This window comes from Belonocnema kinseyi, chromosome 7 (genome assembly GCF_010883055.1).
Source record: "Belonocnema kinseyi isolate 2016_QV_RU_SX_M_011 chromosome 7, B_treatae_v1, whole genome shotgun sequence".
Taxonomy (NCBI): domain Eukaryota; kingdom Metazoa; phylum Arthropoda; class Insecta; order Hymenoptera; family Cynipidae; genus Belonocnema; species Belonocnema kinseyi.
Window position 1 is genome coordinate 45,805,264 of NC_046663.1, and position 17,802 is coordinate 45,823,065.

General features: G+C 28.9%; 2 protein-coding genes across 3 annotated transcripts; one reads left to right on the forward strand and one right to left on the reverse strand.

The window, feature by feature from the left end:
• Positions 1-4,230: 4,230 nt before the first annotated feature.
• LOC117176801 lies at positions 4,231-7,583 on the reverse strand. The gene is made up of 4 exons (XM_033367110.1): positions 7,114-7,583; positions 4,521-5,217; positions 4,301-4,439; positions 4,231-4,240 (listed from the first exon to the last, which is right to left on the reverse strand). Exons 1-2 carry the CDS (start codon positions 7,566-7,568, stop codon positions 4,641-4,643), a joined length of 1,032 nt encoding a protein of 343 aa, XP_033223001.1. The 5' UTR covers positions 7,569-7,583; the 3' UTR covers positions 4,231-4,240; positions 4,301-4,439; positions 4,521-4,640.
• Positions 7,584-9,931: 2,348 nt separating this feature from the next.
• LOC117177275 lies at positions 9,932-15,544 on the forward strand. 2 transcript variants are annotated; one of them, XM_033367868.1, is made up of 6 exons: positions 9,933-10,207; positions 10,875-10,907; positions 11,471-11,524; positions 14,382-14,544; positions 14,682-15,033; positions 15,135-15,544. In XM_033367868.1, the coding sequence occupies exons 1-6, from the start codon at positions 10,072-10,074 to the stop codon at positions 15,309-15,311; spliced, it is 915 nt and encodes a 304-aa protein (XP_033223759.1). In that variant the 5' UTR covers positions 9,933-10,071; the 3' UTR covers positions 15,312-15,544. The 2 variants fall into 2 exon arrangements, with proteins under 2 accessions (XP_033223760.1, XP_033223759.1); XM_033367869.1 differs by lacking the exon at positions 10,875-10,907 and having other exon boundaries at positions 9,932-10,207.
• The last annotated feature ends 2,258 nt before the right edge of the window (positions 15,545-17,802 follow it).

The window sequence follows — 17,802 nt, forward strand, 5'->3', positions numbered from 1 at the left end:
TAAAACAACCAAGTTTTGCAAAGTTATAAATGTAAAAATGTTTTAATTGGCAATTTACTTTCAATCCAAATGGTTCTTGTCCAAGCTAAGTTTACCATCAGTTTCCTCGAAGGTGTGCCGAGAGTTGCTTACAGCGCTCCAAGTGGCTCTTGGCAAACTATATCGATGGGAGCTTTCTACGGGGAGCGGTGGGTAGAGGGGAAGTGACTTTTTTCGCCGGACGTGTCGTCTACGTTTATGGCGGGCAACTAAGCCCGCACCGCATCTACGTTTATAATATCTTTGTTTAAACTAACCTATAAATGCCTAAAAATGAGAAATCGAAAATAAAAGCCGAACCAAGCAGGATCGAAGATATAAACAAAGAATAGATTTGAAAATAAGCGAAGTTCCTGAAAAAGTTAGATTTCTAGATTTTTAGCAAGTGTTGGGAGGATGTTTGAAGGTAGTTTGAATTTTCCCGCAAAGAATGACGTCACGCAGACGTAGATAGTCTCTGCGTTTGACGAAAAATACCGCGAGCGTGCGCCATATTCAAATTTTATTTAAAAAAAAATATGTTTCTTATGCAATAAAAAATATTGTCCAATTAGAATATGTTAATGAGCTACTAAAGAATCAAAATATCGTTTTACCTCATTTCATGCAACCAAGTATGTTAACCAAGTATATAATGCAAGAGGTTACATTTTTTTAGATACCAGATTGTGCATAATTTATGTGCAATTTGTTGCATTACATACCAAATGAATAACAACGTGAACAAAGGAAATATACTTTTAGAAAACTCAAATTCTTAATTTGGTGTCATCTTTCTTTAAATTTGAATTCAAAATAATACCGTTCGATTAAAAGTACAAAGTCCAAAGGTAATTTTGGCAAAATTTGAAATCAGACTCTTTTACAATGTTTTAAATATCCTTAATTAAAAAATTTCTAATTTATGAATTGAAATTTACTCATATTTTTCATTAAGGTACTGGTCATAAAACGAGGACGAGTCATCAATCTCCAACTCCACGGTGCCTTATTACTTACCTATAGTTGTTTAAACAATTTCCACCTGATTAAAAAAGAATCGACAAAACATTGCGACATTTTTTATATTTTATCAAAAAAAAAAAAAACTTTTGCAAACAACTGCCCTCTCCTAAGAAAGATGACTTTTCTATCATCTAAGATGAATATTTAATTTAAAAAGTCGATTGTTTAACCAAACTTGAATACCAAACAATAAGATGATTTTATAAAAATACAAGAATTTTCAAGGAAAAAATATGCATTTTCAGCCAAATGCTTAAATTTTCAAACAAAAAAGATTAAAATGCAACCAATAATAGTTGTCCAAGAATATAAATTTTTAAGAAAACAATTAAATTATTGACAAGTAAATATGAATTTTGAATAAAATAGTTTGGTTTTCCACAAAATAAATAACTTTTCCATCAAATAGTAGAATTTTTAACCACAAAAGACGAATTTTCAAACAAAAACGATTACTTTTCTACGAAAAGATAAATTTTCAATCTAAAAGAAAGAATAGTTGAATTTATCACAACATAATTAAAATTTTAACCAAACAATAAAATTTGTAATTAAAAAAATGCTAAGCCAAAAATATAATTGTAGACTTTTTAATGAAAAAGAATTCATTTTATACTCAAAAATATTATTTTTCAATGCCAAAAAATTACTTTTTCTGCAAATTGTTGAATTTACCACAAAATAATTCAATTTTCTACCAAATAGTAGAAGCTTTAACCAAAAGATATGAATTTTGGACGCAAAATTCAACAGTAGACCTTTCAATTAAAAGAATGAACTTTTTATTAAAAAATATTAATTTTAAATAAAAAAATATGGCTTTTTAGGGAAATAGTTGAATTTGTCACAAAGTAATTAAATTTTCTACCAAATAGTTTAAGTGTCAACCAAAGAAAATTTGAATTTTTAACAAAATAGTAGAATTTTATTCAAAAGAGATTAATTGTGAAACAAAAATTTAATTACAGTCGACTGTTCAAATAAAAAGGATGAACTTTTAACAAGAAAATATGACTTTTAAAGAAAATACTTGACTTTATCACAAAATAATTAAAATTTTCAGCAAATAGTACATTCTTTAACTAAAAGTGATGAATTCTGAACCAAAAATAAAATGGTAGACTTTTTGATAAAAATAATAAACTTTCAATAAAAAAGATGACTATGTTGTACCAAAAGATGAAATTAAAAAAATATATATAAATGTTTAACGAAACAGTTGAATTCTCGACCAAAAGAGATGAAGCTCAAACTTTTTGCATTTTTGTGTAATCCAGGCCCTATCAACTCAATGGTAGAAATATGAAGAAGCACAGCGCCAACAGTTGGCTGCAACTTGAACTAAAAGTATCAATGCGTAGCATATGTGTGTTATATATGAATTGTATATATGCGATAAATTTTAAAATTGAATATATTTATCAATAAATTGGATAAACAAAGTGAAAAAATATGTAAAGATATATATAAAGTATAATAAATTACTTTTAATATATCTTTAGACATTTTTCACTTTATTTATCTATTTTATTGCTCATTATATTCAATTTTCAGATTTAAGACATAATTACAATTCATATAATAGCACACACGTAAAATAATTAAATGTAAATAAACATACAGAAAGAGTAATTATTTATAAGCAATGTATTCTTATATATTTAGAATAGAGGAAAGTTAGGAAAGGCGCATATTATTTTTAAATAACTGCAATATTTTAAATGTGCAGTATTTTTATTCAAATAAATTGATAACAAATCACTTATTTATACTGAAATCATCCATGTAAATTAAAATATTTGCATTTGTAACCTTTCGTGTATTAAGATGTTCGAATTTTCTCCATAAATATCGCATCCATTACAAAAGGTAAATTGAGATTTACATTTATTTTCATTTTGTAAAAAGTTTTTTAGAAACTTGGGGTAGTTAAAAGTAGCACTCATGTTATACCAACTTTGATTTATTTATGGAACCTTTATTTCGGGAAGCGGTAGATTTTTTACTTGGGAATTAGCTAGATTTTTTGTACTGTAAACAACCCTAAGAATTTCTGTTATTCTGTCCTTGTGTTGAGTTTTCAAATAACAGTTTAGTGCTTGCTTAACCGTGGGAGACAGATTTTTCTTTCTAGGTATAATTCTCTCTCTAAAAACTCGATTAATAAAAGTCAAAGTCGATTGACAGAAATTTCGAAGCAAATTTTCTTGAAACATTTAACAATTTCTTTTTTATGCTGCGAGCACGAGAGGAAAGAGAAATTCAATTTTGGTGTAAGCCACTGTGCTGCTTTCTTTTCGATACTGTGTTTGGAAAGTAATAAGGCAGAATTTTATCCAGAATTCGCTTTGCATGAAATTGATTGCTTTGATTTGACTGCAGGTGCAGCAGCCGGCAACGTCTGCATTAAGTCCCCAGAGTGACTGTAGATGTGACTTTTCTCGGGAATTGGAAGGCTTTCGATAGTTCATTATCATGTGTACAATCTTCCACTTCGTCCACCTGTTCTGAAAGATCTTGATTTTGATCACTTGATCCTTGCAGTAGTGAATCTGTACATGCAATAATAAAATGTCCGGTATCAGCTTCACAATTATAATTCGGTGTGTGTTTTGAAGTTAAGTTCGTGACGAGTAATGATTGGTATATTGCTTCAAATTGAAAACACGTTGGCTTGTTGCTTCTAAAGTCGTGGCTTTTAACGGTCTCAAAAAAATTTTCTAGGGGATCTTGATTCAGGCGATCAACAAACTGCATTTTTTTTAATGCTGCCCGAGCTTCTCCAAAAAATTCGTCGTGGTAAGAATTCTTAGTCCATGGAATCCGACGAGAATGAAGACCGCAATCGTCGCCATTAATTCCATCCCCTATGCCGTATCCCAGGCTCCTGGAAAATTCAAATAATTATTTCAAGTCAAAATTGCAGTATTATTTACATGAGTGCAGCAATGAGGGTAGATGACAGATGGCAAAGATTCAAAATTTCAATTAGTGTTTATAAATTTAAGACTTCTTTTAATTAATTTTTTAATTAAACTTTACATTCTAAGGCTAAACATTACCTGGTAATCTTGAAATAAGATCCATGAAATTGGACAATTTTTTACTGAACACCTGCATCATCAACTTGACGCAAATTTTATTTATTTTGTCGAGGTAGACATGTTCGTCCGTTAAATCAGGCACCATACGATTCCTGCGAGGAGAATACAAATCGATCAAATATGCTTTGATGACATGATCCCAGTCAGCGAACCTTTTCTCCTCTTCTGCAGCGTTCGCCTTCATCTCAAATTCCAAATTTTTGGTCAGAAGATTATTCCTTATACATTTTAGTGTATGTGGTGGATCATATAAAGGAATAATTTCGACATTATCGATGAGAATCGTCCAATCTACAAACATTTAATAGAATCAATAAAAAAATTTACTGTGACTGAAATTATATAAATTTTATAATATAAGAGAGGACTTACACTGGGAAATTTGCTTCTATTACCTGACTTTGTCCGCATCTATCTGTAACAATTTAATTGCTTTAATGTTAGATGATCCCTGATCACAAACTGTGGCTGCGATATTAAATCCAGCTGCAGTTACGGCTCTGCTAACTGTTCGTGTGTTGTTTGTCCACCACAAAAGTTGTATGTAAGAGGAATTTTCCAGTCATTTTTCATTCCTCTTAACATAAATGCAAGAGCGTGATCTGCATACTTATTGGTTCGACTTGTTCCCCAATCCTCAAAACCAATAATTTTTGTTTTTCGTTCAGAATACTGGAAGTGCAATTTCAGAGAAACTTCGTCCCACATGAGAACGCAGACTTTATCAAGCTCATCAGTCATTCTTCTGGCAGCATCCTTCAGTAGTTCTTTCATGGTCTGAGTTACACCGGTATCAAGACGAATCTGGATGAGTAGCTTGTTCACTGACGTTGGACTTGGAAGTGGCAAAAAAGTTCCTAAGTATCTATGTGTTGCAGCCGATCTTTTATAAATTGAAAGACACAACAGCTTTTCATCACTTGTAAATCGCCTACCATTAGGGTGTTTATTTGAATTTCTGAGGACCATTTCTATAAAACTTCGCTGAAGAGTTGTTAGGGTACTTATTTTGTCTGCAAACACGTTTGCTTTGAGGTTGTTTGCAAGCTTGCTAATGTTATTCGCATACCTGTATGTGGGTCGAAAAGATTGTCAGGAAAAAAGAGGAAAACAGCATGAAAAGCGGGGAAATAGGGGGAAAAATAGGAAACGAAAAGAAAAATTAAGAGAAAAAAAAGAAAATATGGGAATAGTCAAAAAGGGGAAAGATGAAACATTTATGTTTGCATTTAGAGAATAAGAAACAATCTTTTTAAAACAAATTATATAGTTTTTAAACAAAGTTAAAATATATTTTAAATAATTTTGAAAATCTTTCAAAATCCATTCACGGCAATATAAAAAAATATAAATCTTTCTCATAATGAAGAATATTTTCTCTTCTAAGAATTTCTTAATTAATAATTCAATATTTCTATACAAGAAGTCTAGTGTTTCAAAATCCAGAATAACAATGTTAAAAAAAATAAGAATGCTACAAAGTTTTAAAACATAATGTCTTAAAATTCTTCTGAATGTTTTATCATAATTGAAAATTCGTTGCAATTTGTCAAATTCCTCCATATCCCTTAAAACTCATAAAACTCCGTAATTAATCTGGGGAAAAATAGAGAACAAAACAATGTTTACAGTTATGTTTACATTTAAGGAAGAAGAAACAATCTTTTTAAAATAAATTTTATGGTCTTAAATAAATGTTAAATTATTTTTTTAACCATTTTTAAAAATTTTTGAAAATCCATTCACGGCAGAAGAAAAGAAATAGAAAAAGATGAAAATATAGGAATAGTTAAAAATGTGAAAGATTAAACATTTATACCTACATTTTGAGAAGAAGAAATCATCTTTTTAAAATAAATTGTAAAATTTTAAAATAATATTAAATGATTTTAAAAATGTTTTAAAATGTTTTAAGATCCATTAACGGCGATATAAAAAATATTAACCTTTCTCATTATGAAGAATATTTTCTCTTCTAAGAATTCTTTAATTAATAATTCAATTTTTCTTTAACATAAATTTACTGTTTCAAAATCCAAAATAACAAATTTTAAAAAATTAAAAATTCTACAAAGTTTTGAAGCATAACGTCTTGGAATTCGTCTTAATCTTTTTAAATAACTTAAAATCCTTTCAAATTTGCAGAAATTCCTCCATATCCCTTAAAATTCATAAAATCCGTAAAAATCCCTTAAAATGAAATTTAATTTATTCCCTTATGTTCTCTAGAAATTCGTAAAATTTCCTTAAATTCGTGAAAATCTATTAAGTTAAGTATAAATAATTTCGAACTTCTTAAATATAAATAAAATTTAAATTATTTAATAGATTTCTCTAAAAAACACGTTTTTTGTTTTATTTAAACTCAAAGAAAAGCTTAAGTTTCTTTATTTAAGAAAAAGTAAGATGACGATTCCTCTAAATTTTTATTTTTAAAACAAAAGGGGAAATATAACTTAGAGGAATAGGGGAATAAGGAAAGACTGTACACCCTGTAATTAGTATACATTTAACATTATTAATTAATTTAATTTAATTATAAGAGTTTCTACTATGAGTAAGAATTTGTAATACAAATGTATGAAAAATATTTTTACATAGATGTAAATGCAATAGTTAAAGTGATGATATAAAACTTTAAATATTTCCAAAAAGTGGATATGTACAAAATTCAAAGCGTACCTACACTAGTAATTGTGCAACAGTATAAACATTATATTACCGCAAATAAACAACTTTAACGGAATTTCAAACACTACCACCAATTTTAATTTTGGTTACCATCTTCACGATAAGAGGAAATAATCGATTTTGCAAATATTTATAAATACAAACGATTCCTAAATTTGTTTATAATACAATAATAAACGTCGTCACACATTCATGCTTTGAAATTTACTTTTTAGCAGCTTTTATATATTGGATTTCAAAATTTATATCAGGTATAATATGTGAAAAACAATACCGTTTATCTTTAGTTTTCAAGTTATCGATTTCTTTTCTTGCATTCAAAACCTCCTCGTACATTTCAGAGGTCTTTGGAACCAATTCTCCGTGTTTCCAAATCAAACGTTTTGACGCCCTCACTTTGAAATTAGCTTTCTTCTTTTTTGAAGAAGACGTCTCTTTAGACACCTCTTTATCTTCTGCACGTTTCTTCTCAAATTTTTTAATATTTATTATATTAATTTTACTGTACTCTTCTTCTACAATTCTAGGACTTAAATCCTTTTCGAAACATTCTTCTCGTATCTTTTTAGCATTTACTTCGCCTTCGGCCACTAATTCAGCGTCCTTACCAACACTTTCATCTTTCTTTTTCGAAATTTCCTCCTTCGGTTCCGGAACATCCATGTCAAACTTTCGTGTCATGCGTTTTCCGGGGCCGTGACTGGAAACAGGCGATGAAAATTCGCGCATATGACTTTTTCTAACCGAACCACCGCTTCCTGGTGAATTCGGCACCCAATTGCGGATATTAATTGGAATAAACTCCGTGCTCGGAGAAGAAATTTCTGCTGCTTCAATATTTTATATTTTTTTATCCTCTAAATTGATTGAAATATTCAAATTAGAGTCCACATCACCGGCTACCTCAGCCTGAGAATCTGCAGGAAGATACTTCACCTCTTTTTTAGGCAACAACACGGAAGGCACTATTTTTGTTTTAAACAAATTTCGTGGACCACGTAAATAGTCCTCCGCCCGAAAATGCAGAAAGCAAACGCGATAACCACTCTTGTCGATTTCCTTGTAGGTTATTTGTCTCAAGAGCGGATTTGATACCGCTTCTAACCACAACAAACCCTGCTTTTCGTCCTTTGGAAATTGGTGGTGCTTTACGTGACGCGACGATTGACACCCGGGAACGACACACCTCCGTTTGTTGAACCGTATATTCATCGGATTCATTTTCACAAATAAAATATAGACTTTGTAATACTTTGGCACCGTTTGACACTTTAAATTTATAAACCCTCAAATTCAATCACGTGCGCCGACACGTAGCGCCAACAGTTGGCCGCAATTTGTACTATGCCTGAAATAATAATCATAATTCTTCATATTCGCTCAATAGAGTTGAGAGGGCCTGGTGTAATCGAAAAATTTAACTGACATAGTTTCTAAATATATTTGATATCTAGTGATGAATTTAAATTCAATTTTCTAATCTTTTAGAAAAACATTTATTTTTATTTTTCTGAACATTTTAAAAATGTTCGAAAGTATATAACTTTGATAATTTTCATCAAAATAAAAAATTTTTTTTGGATAATTTGCAAGTCTTCTACCCATCTATAAGAAACGTTGACAACAAATTTTAAATTTGAAAAAATTTTTTTTCAAATTTTGAAAATGTTCTAAATTTTTTAATTTTGGTTGGAAATATCTGCTTAACGAACTTATAGCCTTCATTTTAGGAACCTTAAGAAGTGTATCAAAGGCTGACTTGATTGGACAAATCCTTCAAAAGTTAGCGTGAAATGTTCTAAATTTTTTAATTTTGGTTGGAAATATCTGCTTAACGAACTTATAGCCTTCATTTTAGGAACCTTAAGAAGTGTATCAAAGGCTGACTTGATTGGACAAATACTTCAAAAGTTAGCGTGGCTACAACATTCAGGTAACCGTAAATACAGACATACATACAGTAAACATACATACAGACAGAAAGAAAAACATCGATAAAACTGTATGATTTTCGGATTCTGTGAGTGCCGAAACGTAAAGATCCGTTAAAAACCTTAGATCGAAAATTTGGACGATTACATTACACCCTCATGAATGAGAATGTAAAAATATAAAAGTATAGAATTTTCAATCAAAAAGAATTAGTTTTTAACCCGAAATAGTTATGATTTCTTGTGAACTTTCATAAAAAAGAGTCTATTTTGTAGTTTAGGAAATAATCGCGTTTCTGTGACCCAGCATATAAATATAAATTTTTTATTTTTGATAGGAAATCACACCTCAATCTGTGCTTATAGCAATCTTCTACTTCAAACAACAATTTTCCCCTAAAAGCGGGGTTTCAATTTATTTGCAAAATATTTAGAATATCCTTCAATTATAACTTTACTATGCCAATTATAGTATAATTAATTATATAAATTTAGGTTTCCTATGTATTGATACAAGCTTTAAATTCTTAAATATATATATAGTATAAAAGGAACATTTATTTTAACGAAAAATATTTGTTGCAAAAGTAAAATAAATCTACAAATTTCCTGTTTTTCAAAAAACTTCCCGGCTATTTCCCGGTGCTCAAAATTACAGGCTAATTTCCGGTTTTCCGGTCAGTGGCCATCCTTGAAGCAACGTGTACATGCTCATAATTTTTTGCGAATTTTACGTAACCTACATCTAAACATTGACCATGACCGGTTGACTATCAACCTCATCTGCATACTCGGGATTTTCCATTTTTTCTATGAATAATAACATGTGCGTAATATGAAAAATTTATGTTCCGGCAATTTCCTCTTCAAATTTGTAAAGAGAGACGTGCATGCATAAATTTAATAATTAAATCTAGATTATTTTTTCCTACAAATAAGTAAGTAATGCCAATATTGATCTTTACTTAAAGGATAAACTGGAACTAGCAATTAACCAAAGGATACTACTAGTTTGGTTTACTTGTTTTGTATGAATGATGAATCATACTGATCCATGATCTCTGAAGTGTATTGAAAATTTGTCATTTGCATAGCATCATAAAACTTATAAACATCACAAAAAATACGGTTTGTTAGCTCTGGCTACTTGGATACAACACAACAAGAAATAAATACATTCTCTCATACATACAGGCAATATAGTCACATTGGCGCGTTTTTCAGTGTCAGTCTGCCTTCCTGATCAGTAGAGTGCGGACCGTCTGTTTTTGCAGAATATTGTTTAAAGTACTATTCGCAAAATGTGGTTTTCAAAAATGACACAAAATTTAATGTCAATTTTAGTTCTTGGATTTTGCAACATTGTTTTCTCTGTTTCTCCTGTCACAACAATTATAGGCGGAATAACAAATGTTGCTACAAGTGCGACAAATTTCTGTAAGTTACTTTCTCTTTATTATGCACCGCAAATGTGAAGCCTATATTTTACTTATGAATGAAATTGAGTCAAGGGAACTGAGAATAACGTATCCCTGGAATATCAACAAGTTTTATTGTTTGGTGTAACGTGCCTAAACTTAAAAAGTTGGTTGCACTTCAGAAACTTTTTTTTTATCAGTCAAATTCCTGTCTATCTTTCTTCTAGATATGAAAAAGTTTCTTTATAGACATTCTGAATTCCGAGTTGAATACTAAAAGGAATAAAAAGTCATTTGAGTGCACATTCTTAAAACTTGTAAAAATAATTGATTACAGTTCTTGGAGAAAAATAACGAATAATTATCGTTTTTATTAGTCTTGTGCAAAATTTTAAAAAATTTTACGTTTTAAGGTGTTTAGTACATACCATTTTTATTAGTTTCCACGAAACAAATTATGTTGATTTGATGTAGCAAACAGTTTTTCATGATTTGTAGTTATCTTCTTCCTATATATGAGAATTTAAAAACGAAGCACGTTTGTTTTTTAACGAGACAAGCTTTGATGTTCCTTGACAAAAATCAAGAATGACTATCAAATATGATCTTTTACGTTTCCTTAATTTTTTGTTCTTTTTCAAACCAGCTATTTTTATATATTCGATAAATGTTAAAATTGTTTTCAGTATACAAAGAGGGATCAGGTATTTTGAAATTATGTAAGTTCTTGTTATATCCCATTATTTATTACATGTAAACAAATATATTGTGCCCTGTTAGAGACCGTTAAAAAAATACATAATACCTGTTTAAAACAGGGAGTTACCCCTCCCCCCCCACACAGATATTGCGTAACTTTCTCACAAAAGTTTAAGGATCAAATAAATTTTTGATTTTTAAAATAATTATTTCTTTCATGAATACACTGCCGGAAAGAAATATGAGACCAGTTTTTGTTATTCACATGAAATAAAATGATTTTCATTATAAAATTCCTTAAGATATTAGAAAAACATACGTTTTTTTAACTGGCCCTTCTCCCCCCTAAAGGCGTTACGTATTTTTTTGAACGGCCCATTCTGCGCTATAATTATTATATAACTGAGAATACTATGAACAATATGAGCATGCCAAATTACGTTTTGTTCCATATCATGCGATCTTCACGCAATTATTTTTTTTCTGTCAGATTCTGCTTATATTCAATTTAAAATAATGCAATGTGGGCAAATCATGGGCATTTATAATAACAATTGTATTTTTCTTTTTAAATTACTTTTAGTGGCAGGAGCGGTCGACAAGCCAAAAAACATCATCCTTAATGCAACAAGCCTAAGTAAGTCTCTAATGTCTGCATTTCATCAATGTAAGGCCATGCATTACTTACTCGATTCCTACCTTACCGACATTTTTTGCAGTAACTCTTTTCCATACGAATTGAGATATCAAGTTGAAAATTTGAAAAGTTAAATGGTATGCATTAAGGCACGTTTGCATGGTCTTAAATATCTAGATATAAAAAAAGTCTTTTTAATGTTAACAAAAATTTAGAACCATTCAAACGTTCTTTAGTGTCTTTTATTTAATCTTCCAAATTTTCAACTCACTATGCTGAACAAAAGTATAAAAAATGATAGAATTTGATAAAATCCCTATAGAGAAGGGAAATTTAAATAAAATTTTATAAGCACTTTTTTAATAGAAATTTTATAGAATTGAATCAAATTCTGTCAGTACATTTTATAAGACAATTCTATAAAATTCTATAAATCGGAAAATCCTATACTTTTCCACCATATTTTCATTGAAATTAAATGAAATCTTATCAGTAAAAGACTTATATCTACTACTATGTTTCGAAGTCTAGGATATTTCTATGAAATCCTATCTGTCGAAAAGTCGTACACTTTTTTATCAAAAATTTTCCATTGAAACTCTATGGAATCCTATCCAGAAAAAATGTAACAAATACTATGCCTCAGAATGTCGGATATTTCTATCAAATCCTATTCGTACCGGAATCTTATACTTTTCTACTGAAATCATTTTAATGGCATTCTATCAAATCTTAACAGTACCAATCTTGCATCAAATCCTATGTTCTCGATTCTTGGATATTTCTATTAAATTCTATCTATTGAGAAATCGTATACTATTCCATCAACAGTTTTTTATTGAAACTCTATGAAAGCTTATTTTTTTATATAAATTGTTCCTCATTAAAAACCTATAAAATCTTGTGGGCACAGCATTTTTATCAAATCGTATAATTTTCTATAAAAATGTTCGCATTGAAACTAACAAATCTTATCCACCACCAGAGTTGATCTAATCTTGTAACTCTAAATCTCAAAAATTTCTATCACATTCTACACGTCGAAAAATCTTTTACGTTTCTATCAACAGCTTCTCATTGAAATTCTATCAATCTTATCTACTTCAGACTTTGGTCAAATCCTGCCTATCAAAATTTCTGTCTAATTGCATTCGTTAAGAAATCTTATAATTGTCTATAAACAGCTTCCCATTGAAAATCTATCAAATCATAACCAATGGATAGAAAATTATGAGCTTCGACAGAGTTTCATTAAAAAACTTTTGATAGAAAAAGTATAAGATCTCACAACAGATAGAATTTGACATTTTTCGAGATTTAATAACATAGGATTTAGTGGAGGTTCAATAGGAAAATGTTGATTAAAAAATTTATCAAAATTCTCCATGGATAGAGTTAGATAAACACTTCCAAGATCCGGGAACATAGAATTTGACGCAAGTCTTGTGCGAATAAGATATTATATAGTTTGAATTACAATATCTTTGACAACATTTTCGAGATGTAGTAACATAGGATTCAGTATAGAGTTTAAATATGAAAATGTTGATTGAAACGTATATAAACATTCTCGATGGATAGAGTTAGATAAACACTTCTAAGATCCTGGAAAATAGGATATGAAAAAATTTTCGTATGATAAAGATTTAATAATTTCAATGAGTCGTTTCTGATAGAAAAGTATAAGATTTGTCAACAGATAGAATTGGATAAAAACTTTCAAGATTCTGGAACATAGGATTTGATGCAAGCCTTGTGTGATTAACATATTATAGATTTTGAATTGCAAAATCTTGATAGAAAGGTATAAGATTTTTGGATCAGTAGAATTAGATACAAATTTTTCACATTCTGAATGATAGGATATTATATATATATATAATATATTTGATAGAGTTTCAATCAAAAACTATTAAAAGAATTGGTATAAGATTTTGCAACGGATAGAAATTCATAAAATTTTTCGAGATTTACACACATAGGATTTAGTAGAGTTTGAATAGGAAAATGTTGATAGAAAAGTATAAGATTTATCAACAGATAGAATTGGATAAAAACTTCCAAGATTCTGGAACATAGGATTTGATACAAGTATTGTGTGATTAAGATATTATAGCGTTTCAATGAGAAAATGTTGATAGAAATGTATACGATTTACTGACCGATAGAGTTGTATCAAAACTTCCAAGATTTTGGAACATAAGATTCGATGCAAATCTTGTGCGATTCAGATTACTTAGTTTAAATGAAAAAATGTTTAATAGAAAAATATAAGATTCATCTACAAAAAAAGTTGGATAAAAACTTCCAAGATTCTGGAACATAGGGTTTGATGTCATTCTTGTGGGATTAATGTATTATAGAGTTTCAATGAGAAAATGTTGATAAAAATGTATACGATTTCCTGAACGATAGAGTTAGATCAAAACTTCCCAGATTTAAAAAAAAAAAAGATTTGATGCAAATCTTTTGCGATTAAAACTAATTAGTTTTATTGAAAAAATGTTGATAGAAAAACATAAAATTTATCAACAAATAGAGTTGGATAAAAACTTCCAAGATTATGGAAAATAGAATTTGATACAAGTTCTGATTTGTCTGGTGCGGATAAGATTTTGCAAAGGATAGAATTTGATCAAGTTTATTGGCTTTTTTATCGAACAATAGAAATTCTATCCAAAAGTTTGATAGTAATTGATTAATTAGAAAAGGATTCAAAAGTATTACATTTTTTTAAACAACTCTTCTCAAACGTTTTCATCAAAGTGATATCTCAATTCGTCAGTTGCTGCGAAAAAATATCGATAAAATAGGAATCGGGTAGGTATTACATGACCTTAAAACTAATTTCAATTAGTCGACAGTGCCGCATCGAGAGGTTTGGAGTTTAAGCTAAAGAGGTTTCTGGAAAAATTTCGCAATAGGATGCCCGATGGGATTCCAGATCTTGGGATTCCACCACTAGAACCGCTGATAATAGAGCGTGCAATTTTTGAAACTGACAATCCTGAAATTGGAAAGTAAGTTGAATTTATATGCACATACAGAAATTTGGAAATACCATGCATATTCTCGAAAGCTAATTTCCCAAAAGGGAAATATGTTGCAAACAAATTTAAGAACAATAGAAATTGCATTGAATTATACTTTTTTTCAGAATGAAATTAGTATTGAAAGACGTAATTGTAGAACAGCTTTCAAATTTCGTGGTGGACAGAGCCAGACTCAGTCTAATAGGACCAACGATTTCTGTGAATATAACAGTTCCCAGGATTGACACACATGGATACTATAATGTATCCGGTATATTGGGAAATATGTTTCCTCTTCGTGGATCTGGTCCATTTGCAGTTTTAATTTATGGTTTTAAAGCATATGTACACACTATTCTTGGTTATTCCCGAGGCATGTACATGAAAAGTTTTGATCTCGACTTTTCAATAGAATCAGTCGATCTTGCTCTTGAAAACTTGATGGGAAATCAAGAAATAAGCAAAGTTATGAACGAGGTGGGTCAAAAAAACTAAAAAGACATATATGTGATACAAAAAAAGCGTTAAGAATACTCAGAATATATTTACAGTTGACAACTATGTATTTTTATTCACAGGTGGTTAAAGAAATTGCTCCAGAGGCAATAGAACTTATCAAGCCGGAAATTTTGCCAAAAATTCAAGATTACATTTTGAGCAGAGCGAATGATACAATGTACCATCTGACTATGCGAGATGTACTGCACGTTCTTATAGGCGAAACTGAAGTTCGAGATTTTATAATTCTCCCATAAGAGTCTTTTTGACACCCAATCAAGGTGGCGATTTCAAATTCCCGGGCTTTCCCGGTCAAGTTTTTTTATTTTTCCCGGTCAACTAAAAGTAGAATGTTTATATGTTTCGAAAAAAGAAAACATTTATTGTAAAATATGACATTAATTCTAAACACCCTTTTAACACAACATAACAAAAAAATTGGAAAATTAATTAATTTTCAAATAAAATTATAAATCTAAAATTATAAAAACGGGAATAGTGGAATTTGAACCAAGCAGATGAATTTTCAACTAAAATGATGAATATTTAAATTAAATGATTGATTTTCGAACAAACAAAATCAATTTTATACCAAAAAATAAGATATTTCAACAAAATAAATGAATTTGAAAGAAATAGTTGAAATTTCAATCAAAGGAGAAAAATTTCTAACAAAATAGTTGGATTTTGTATTTGAAAAAATCATATTTTAACAGAATATGGAATGGTTAGTTACATTTTCAGTAAAAAAATGAATTGCCATCTCAATTGATGAATTTTCAACTAAAATGATGAATCTTCAATTGGAATGGTTGAATTTTCAGCACGAAATTAGTTTTCAACTAAAACCATTCAACTGAAACGAATGAAATTTCAATTAAAAAAAAAAAATCACAAAAAAAGATAAATTGTCAACCAAAACTTAAATAATTAAGTTTTAAGTTAAGAAAATCAATGTTCAACAAAAAAAGACGAATTTTCAACTAGAAAAGATCATTCTTTAACAAAAAATTGAAGAATTAAATTTTTAGTCAAAAAATGAATGTTAAAAAAAAAAGAAAAATGAATTTTCATCCAAAGAAAAAACAAGTTTTTTAATCAAATAGCTCATTTTTTAACCAAAGAAATGAATTTTTATTCAAAATAATGAATTATCAATAAAAAAAATATATATTTCAAAAAGGAGTTTATTTTTTAACCAAGTACATTTATTTCTAGCCTAGAAGACGAATTTCTAACTAAAATGATTAATATTTAACTGGAATACTTGCATTTTTAACCAAAAAGAAGAAATTTGAAACAAGGACATTAATTTTCAAAGAAAAAAATATATTTTCTACCAAAAGTAGTTTTTTTAACCAAAATAGCAGTTAAAAAACATGTGCATTTTCAATGAATTAAAGTAATTTGCAATTAGAAAAGAGAAATTTACATTCAAATTCTTAAATTTTGAACTAGAAAAACTCAACTTCTAACTTGAAGTGGACTAAAATAATGAATCTTCAACTGGAATAGTTGAATTTTATACCTACAAAAAAAATGAAATTTCAATCAATAAGATTAATTTTCTAAAAAAAAGACGAATTTTCCAGATATTACAGGACTATTTTAAAAAAATAGTTAAGTTTCTAAATAAAAAATATCATTTTTTAACCAAATACTTGAAATCTTATCAAAAAAAGATAAACTTTCAACCAAAAATAGAATAGTTGAATTTCTCATGAAAAATTTAATTCTTATCCCAAAAATTGGATTTTCAAAAATATAGTTAAATTTTCGTTAAAAAAATTCACTTTTATTCTAAGAAAAAACAAGTTTTCAATCAAATAGCTCATTTTTTAACCAAAGAAATGAATTTTTGATCTAAATTATGAGTATTAAATTTTAAAAAAAGTAATAATTTTCAACAAAGGAGTTTATTTTTCAACCAAGTAAAATTATTTCTATCCTGAAAGATGAATTTTCAACTAAAATGATGAATATTTAACTGGAATACTTGAATTTTCCAACCAAAAAGAAGAATTTTTAAAAAAGGAGATTAACATTCAAGAAAAAAAATATGTTCTACCAATAAAGGCAATTTTTTCAACTAAATTTTCAAGTCAAAATATTTAAATTTTTTTACTAGAATAGTTAAATTTGTAGTTAAAAAATTGATTTTCAACAAAGTAGTTACATTTTTAAAAAGAGATGAATTTTCTCTTAAAATTATGAATCTCTCAACAACAAAATTAATTTTTAACAAAAGAGTTTAACTTTTAACTGCAAGTATTTGAATTTTCAGGAAAAAAGGTATAAATTCTTAAAGAAAAAAGTAAAAAAATATATATATAATTCAGAAATATTTCCTCTTCGAAGGAAATTATTCTAAATTGTGACGAATTTTAACTTGGAACAGGGATTTTGTACACTCCTTTCTTCTGAATTCTAATTTTAATTCTTTAATAGAATTCCTGTTCAATGTCAAGAATTTCTTTTCACAAGGGAAATTATATCTCTTTACCGAAACTCCCTGTTCTAAAATAAAAACCACCATTATTTTCACTCATATGCCCTGCAACTGTAAATAAAGTAGAAATAACTTTCCTAAATTGACTAAAGCTACTAAAATAATGAAAACTTAAATTTTGCTACGGTCAGAAGTAAAGTCCCGGTTTTTTAATTCAATTTCCGGTCATTTCCCGGTTTCTCGGTCAAGTCGCCACCCTGTCAGTGGAATATTCCAATGACTTTCTTTCTTAATTAAAA